General features: G+C 50.4%; 1 protein-coding gene across 1 annotated transcript in view; it reads right to left on the bottom strand.

Annotated features, from left to right (window-relative positions):
* Positions 1-7,500, bottom strand: part of rimbp2b (RIMS binding protein 2b) — a 58,508-nt gene that overhangs the window by 29,482 nt on the left and 21,526 nt on the right. The window contains exons 8-12 of the mRNA XM_076989035.1: positions 7,222-7,435; positions 5,382-5,560; positions 3,866-3,945; positions 3,327-3,436; positions 1,088-2,974 (exon numbers count right to left, since the gene is read on the bottom strand). Coding sequence (XP_076845150.1) covers positions 1,088-2,974; positions 3,327-3,436; positions 3,866-3,945; positions 5,382-5,560; positions 7,222-7,435 — 2,470 coding nt within the window. The remainder of the gene's footprint in view (positions 1-1,087; positions 2,975-3,326; positions 3,437-3,865; positions 3,946-5,381; positions 5,561-7,221; positions 7,436-7,500) is intronic.

Genomic DNA, 7,500 nt, shown 5'->3' with positions numbered 1-7,500 from the left:
TTTATCTGCCCCAGACCCCTTTACCTGCCCCAGACCTCTTTACCTGCCCCAGACCTCTTTACCTGCCCCAGATCCCTTTACCTGCCCCAGACCTCTTTACCTGCCCCAGACCTCTTTACCTGCCCCAGATCCCTTTACCTGCCCCAGACCTCTTTACCTGCCCCAGATCTCTTTACCTGCCCCAGACCTCTTTACCTGCCCCAGATCTCTTTATCTGCCCCAGATCCCTTTACCTGCCCCAGACCTCTTTACCTGCCCCAGATCTCTTTACCTGCCCCAGATCTCTATGACAAATGTGAGAGTTTCGACAGGCCATTGGTCTGTGCGGTAAGTGGCTGGATCTCTGAGACTTAATTAAGGACCTGCCTGTCACGCTTAATGTGAATTCTGGGTTCTCGCTTTGAGAAATCAAATCAACAAAAATCAATCCTACAAACACACGCACACACGCACACGCACGCACGCACGCACGCACGCACGCACGCACACACGCACGCACACAGTCCTCTTTGCTGAATGTTAACATATTATGTAATCTCGTTAGTTTTATTTTTTGATAGGTACATTAAAACAAATACTGTTGTCAGGTAATATTATTATTAACATAGTATCAATATTATTGTTACAATTATATTAATATTATTGTTGATGATGATGATGATGATAGTTCATTCCGTTCTTTATTATTATTATTGTGTGAAGTAAACATGTAAACATTTTCTTGCTTTGACAATACTGAGTTTTGTAGTATAGAGTGAGAGAGAGAGGGAGAGGGAAAGAGAGAGAGAGAGGCAAAGAGAGGGAGAGGGAAAGAGTGAGAGAGGTAGAGAGAGGGAGAGGGAAAGATTGATAGAAGTAGAGAAAGGGAGAGGGAAAGAGTGAGAGAGGTAGAGAGAGGGAGAGTGAAAGAGTGAGAGAGGTAGAGAGAGGGAGAGTTATATATACAGTAGGAAGCGGTATGGCTAACAGAGTGGCACACACAACATTGGGGTTTGCAACTCAGCCTAAACACCACCAAACAGCTTGGACAGCAGGTACTTGAGCTATGGCTGTGGAGCAGGGGCTGATGGGAAGGTGATGGACTCACCAGCGGGCTGCGTGCAGAACTCCACCGAGATCTCCTTCTTCTCCCTCTGCTCCAGGGGAAGTTGCCAAGGCACCTGATGGGGCCGGGCCACCACCCGCACCTTGTACACCGTCATGGGGTTCAGGTTGGAGAAGCGATACCTGTAACTGCCTGGCTTGACCACATCGTACTCGTTGTCATTGAGGAAAATGGCATGGCTGTAGTTGCTGTTGCTAGGCATCCAGGAGAGCTCGGCAGAGGCCTGAGTGACGTTCTCCACCCGCAGGTAGTAGGGAGCCACCACCACATCCCTCCCCACCAGCAGGGTGCAACGCAGAGGGTCGGAGTTGCCGCGCTCCGTCACGCTCTGCACGGAGATGCGGTGCGTGCAGGAGGCCAGGTTGAGCTTCTCGATCAGGGACTTGGCATGGGCTCCGAAAGGCACGGTCATGCGCACCTCCTGGTCCACCAGCACGTTGTAGCCGTTGACGGAGCCCCAGCCAGGGGCCACCAGGGGCGGCTCCCAGCACACGATCACACTTTTGGCCAGCTGCTTGATGAGGGTGATGTTGCGAGGGTAAGGCACTATGTCGTCTCCAATCTCATTGATGCCGATGTTCAGCGCCGCCAAGCCGGAGATGGTGCTGCACGAGCCGAGCCCATCGGAGAGGCCCGACCCGATGCCCGACCCGAGGACCGACCCGAGGCTGGTCCTGAGGCCTGACACGAGGTCTGACCCAAGGCTGGTCCCGAGGCTCGACCCGAGGCTCGTCCCGATGTTGGTCCCATGGCTCAACCCGAGGTCTGCCCCGAGGCCAGTCCTGAGGCTCGACCCAAGGAGCGACCCAATGCCTGTCCCGATGCCCGACCCAAGGCCCGATCCAAGGCCCGACCCGAGAATTGTACCGAGGCTTGAGCCAAGGCCTGTACCAAGGCCTGACCCAATGCTCAACCCAAGACCCGACCCGATGCCTGTGCCGGAGCCTGTCCCAAGGCCCGAACCGGGGCTCGTCCCAGGGCCCGTTCCTATGCTTGACCCAAGGCTTGACCCAATGCCTGTCCCGAGGCCTGACCCAGAGCCTGTCCCAGGGCCCGACCCAGAGCCTGTCCCAAGGCTCGATCCGATGCTCGACCCAATGCCCATTGTGTGGCCTGACCCAAGGCCTGACCCAAGGTCTGTCCCAAGGCCTTTCCCAAGGCCCAACCCGAGGTCCGTCCCAAGGCCCGACCCGAGGTCTGTCCTGAGGTCCGTCCCGAGGCCCAATCCGAGACCTGATCCAAAGCCTTTCCCGAGGCTCGACCCGAGACTCGTCCCAAGGCTCGTCCCGAGGCTCGACCTGAGACTCGACCCGAGATCTGTCCCGAGGCTTGTCCCAAGGCTCGACCTGAGGCTGGACCCAAGATCCGTCCCGAGGATGGTCCTGAGGCCCGACCCGAGGTCTGACCCAAGGCCCGTCCCGAGGCCAGTTCCGAGGCTCGACCCGAGGTCTGTCCCGAGGCTGGTCCTGAGGCCTGACACAAGGTCTGACCCAAGGCTGGTCCCGAGGTTGGTCCCAAGGTTGGTCCCATGGCTGAACCCGAGGTCTGTCCCGAGGCCAGTCCTGAGGCTCGACCCAAGATCTGACCCAAGGCTTGTCCCATGGCTTGACCCAAGGCCCGACCCGAGGCTGGTCCCAAGGCTACTGACACCACTGGTGCTGCTGGTGGCCGTACCCGTGGAGGAGCTCAGCACATCCAGCTTCTCAGAGAGCAGCGTACTGAGCGTGCTCACGGCGCTGCTGGGAAGGGAGGAGGGGCTAGACGGCTCCTTTAGACGCTCCGACAGCAAGACTGACGTCACATCCTCCTCCTTGACAAAGTCCACGAAGTTGGAGGGGACGAGGCCCTGTTGCCCATCCAGCAGCTCTCCTGGATTTTTACATTATTATGGGAATAAAGTCAAATTTCATTTCACTTTTGGTTATCTTAACCATATAAAATTATAACCGATTATAGCCATAAAACATTTTTAAGCATTTCATTACTTTCCTTCTATGAACAGTTGCTAAAACTTTTTTTTCTGTTCATGTTTCAGTTTGGTCCTTTTCTATGACTCCCCTATGTCATACGTTTAACTTATTATTATTATTATATACAGTTGAAAGTGATCACAGCAGTCAGATATGACTCTGAATCATGTTCACAATTTGAGACAAATGCAAACTATAATTTAAAGAAAAGTATGTATTGTTGTTGGATGTATTGCTACTTTGTGACACACCTTCATAGAAACCATCCTCATCCATGGTGCCATACACGTATAGATACTTCCCAGCCACCAGGGGGAGCTCTGCCTCAGGATGCTCATTGGGGCCATCGTACGGGTTATAACTGAGGACAGAAGGCATGGACATGAAGAACCTGCAGCTTGGAGCTGCTTCCTCTGCTGTTCAGTTAGATCTGCAGCCTGAGAGACACCTACACATTCAGTCTGAGAGAAACCTACACCTGCAGCCTGAGAGACTTACCCCTTCAGTCTGAGAGACCTACATCTTCAGCCTGAGAGAGACCTACACCTGCAGCCTGAGAGAGACCTACACCTTCAGTCTGAGAGAGACCTACACCTTCAGTCTGAGAGAGACCTACACCTGCAGCCTGAGAGAGACCTACACCTTCAGTCTGAGAGACCTACACCTTCAGTCTGAGAGAGACTTACATCTCCACCCTCAGAGAGACCTACACCTGCAACCTGAGAGAGACCTACACCTGCAGCCCGAGAGAGACCTATATCTGTAGCTCTGTAGCTGGGAGATAACTTACTTATAACGAGCAACACACAGACGCCCTTTCCCACTGAACCTGGGCTTAGCCTGGGGAGACAGGGGCAGCTCTTTGTCCATCTGAAAGAAAGGGGACAGGGACAGAGGACAAGAAACAGAGAGAGAGACAGGGACAAAGAGTTAGAGAGACACAAGAACAGGAAAAGAGAGAGACAGAGATAGGTAGGCAGAGAGAGACACACACACACAAGGATAGAGAGATTATCAAATGGTCAACCAGTGGAGCAATCAAATCTTTGTAAATTACACTTGTTTTCCAGATGTGCCAGCTATGTTTGATTACTGTATGAACAACTCTAATTTACTTGGACATAAAAGTGGCCAGTAACATTCATGCCAATAAAGCCCAGCTCAACTGTAGAGAGCAGAGAAACACAGTTGAGGACAAACGAGGACGTGGATGTGTGACCGAATGAACGTTTGAATTTCAAAATGAGTAAAACACAAAGAGTACATTCAAAACTCATAACAGAGCATGTACTGTGACTCTTTGCCATCTTAAAGTCTCCAGGACACAGGGTTGAGGGTGCAGGATGTAGTGGGCAGAATGCAGTATGTCAGCATGGGTGGCTAAACACTGCAGAGTGCTAGTGTGAGTATGCTAATACCACCACCAGGACTCAGGCTGAACCGACAGATTGGACTATTCACACCTTCAACACTCATTCCACACACGCACACACGCATGCACACACGCACGAGCACACACACACACACACACACACACACACACACACACACACACACACACACACACATAGCCTGGCTCTGTTTATGAGAAAAAAACAACACTGTCATTAACAAGGCTCCTATTGTGATTGTGAATGTTCATTTGAATGAACAGATGTATTTGTCAATACAAACACATCTCCAGCCATTAACGCCACAACGAGAGACTGGTGAGACATCTAATACTATTGATCAAGTGTGCACATGCTTCATAATTCTTAAAGATGACACTTTTCAAAGTCCTTTTTATCCAATTATAGTTATTACAGTAATCATACACTATCACCATAATCCAAAACAAGAAAGAGCTCTCTGGCACTGTTAAATAATAGTAATTAAAAAGCCTCAAAATAGAAAGACAGAAGAAACAAGATAGCTGTTGAATCATGAACTGAATTGGTATGCACCATTTTGCATATCGCTGCTTTTAGCTGTAATGCTTAAGACATATTTACATGCTAGAAATGAGTTTAAAATAGTCAGGGAAAATACTTAAGAGTTATGAATCCTTATTTAAGATTAAGAGTCTGAATCTCTCTCTCTGTGATATAAACATGATTAAGAACATCTGAACGTCCATTCAAACAAAAAGTAAAGGGAGAGATGGAGGGAGAAAGGGAGAGATAGAGATAGATTCATTCAGCAGTTTCTTCTCCATACTTTGCCACAGTTGAGGGCTGATGTATGGAGATGGATGGTGGTGATGGATGTAGATGGATGGTGCTGATTGACCAGGCATATGTATGGGGTTGGACTGGCTCACTCACAGCAGTAGTGGGCATGACGGGCCGGACCTCAGAGAGGTAGGTTTGGCGTGGGCTGGAGGGCGTGTTCCTTGACAGGAAGCTGGGTTTGACTGACAGGAGCTCCGCCTTCTCCCCTCCGCTCATCTGCAGAGGCCGAATGAGCTCTGACATCACAGACTTACCCAGAGAGTCGTCACCACCTACACCACACGCACACACATACACACACACGCACACACACACGCACGCACACACAAATACCATCATTCAAAAACTGCTGACAAATTTGTATTTTAATGGCACTTTCAATTCCCTGCAATGTGAATCGGGGGACAATTCAGTCCTCTTTGATAAGGTAGTCCTGCCCCGCGCAGAAATTCACAAACATCTCTGACAACTGACAATAATGAGCATGTCTCTCAATCCAACAGTCCACGACTGCAGGGGTGTGTGAACGAGTCTGTCCACAGCGGCGTCCATCTCCAGAGCGACTCATCCACGTGTCCTGGCTGTCTCCTGCTAAAGGTCAGCATGAACGTCATGCATGTTGGCGGCGTGTGCTGGCAGGCAATCTCCACAGCAGCTTAATGGCCTATAGACTAGTGGAAAGCAGGGGAAGCTAGCACAATGGGCTGACTGATGCCATCATTACCGAGGGCAGACTCTGCTTCGATCCCGCCTCCTCTCCAGAACACAAGCCCCGCCCACAGCTCCGCCCACTATTCCACCTCCTCATGCTTCTACTTAGGAGATACAAGATATTACTAGAGGTCCACTGTAGAGCTGTTTTCAGGTTATTTAATTAATATACTGTTAAGTAAGGGTATAAATGTATTTATCATATCTTTTTTACAATATAATTCTAGATTATAATTCCACATTATATATGCACAAAAAGATTGTCCCTGCTGCGTGTCCCATACTGTCCAAGAACACTCAGAGGGACACTGCTGCTATGGGCATGATCATCTGGCGGGAAACCATTACTAAGTCCGCCATGAAGCCATCTGTGACAGAGTGGGGAACTGCAGGGAAAAGCAGCCCTGGGTTCAGTCCACCACAGTCATGCGAACACAAGAGCAGACCGGGCACCAGACATGGCCGTCCGTCGGGGAACACGTCACTATCCTTCCTCCTGGAGCTGACAGCTCCTTGGTCCATCAAACACAACTGCACGAGAGGGACACAGGAAACATGCTCTGTTTTGTCAGTGTCACCTCAGAGCCTCTGTCAAATATGACAGAGCAACAAAGATCTTCCACGCACGAGGTCAAGGCCAGAGGTCAAGGCCAGAGGTCATTTTCAGGACTCCAGGACTCCATCCACACACGGTCCTCGTTTTTGAAATAATCAGTAGTTCATTTTTGATATATAGCCGAGGTATTCGATCACAAGTCCATGATCTATATATTTGACAAATCAAGGCAACTAACTACCTGTAGAACAAATCCAGGTACTGACAACCAGTACAACTAGTGATTAAAATATCCAAATCTCATCTAAGTGCTTTTTGGCTGACCTTATCATTATATGTCAGCATATGTATAATGCAGTGATGTCATCAGGATGCGCCAGTGACTGTCCTGTACCAAGTGACCTAATCAGCATGCGACAGTGTATGTAATGCACCGAGCGACCTCATCAGCATGCGCCAGTGTATGCAATTCACCGAGCGACCTCATCAGCATGTGCCAGTGTATGTAATACACCGAGCGACCTCCTCAGCATGTGCCAGTGATCAGCGTCTAGTGACCTCATCAGCATGTGCCAGTGATCAACGTCTAGTGACCTCATCAGCATGTGCCGGGTCATGTACAGTGAGCCTGATCGGTGTCCGGCGAGGGGCGTACGTTGTACTCACCCTTCCCTGCAGGTGTGGTGGCCAGGCCATTGAGGAGCTGGGAGAGGGTGTGGCTTTTGGTGGGCGAGCTGGGAGAGTCTACCCCGGACAGGTGGCTGGAGCTCAGGAAGTCAAACTTGCTGGTCTGCAGCCTGAACTTCTCCAGCTCCTTGGAGAGCATGTTAAACTGCTGACTCTGTGAGCGGCACCTCTCCTCCAGCTCCCTCACCTTCACCTGGGGAGGAGGAGGAGAAGAGGGTCGTGGAGCAGAGACAGATAAGGAGAGAGGGAGAGAGAGAG

This window comes from Brachyhypopomus gauderio, unplaced genomic scaffold (genome assembly GCF_052324685.1).
Source record: "Brachyhypopomus gauderio isolate BG-103 unplaced genomic scaffold, BGAUD_0.2 sc65, whole genome shotgun sequence".
In the NCBI taxonomy this organism is placed as follows: Eukaryota; Metazoa; Chordata; class Actinopteri; order Gymnotiformes; family Hypopomidae; genus Brachyhypopomus; species Brachyhypopomus gauderio.
Note: the sequence above shows the minus strand (reverse complement) of the source record. Positions and strands in the feature narration are given on the sequence as shown.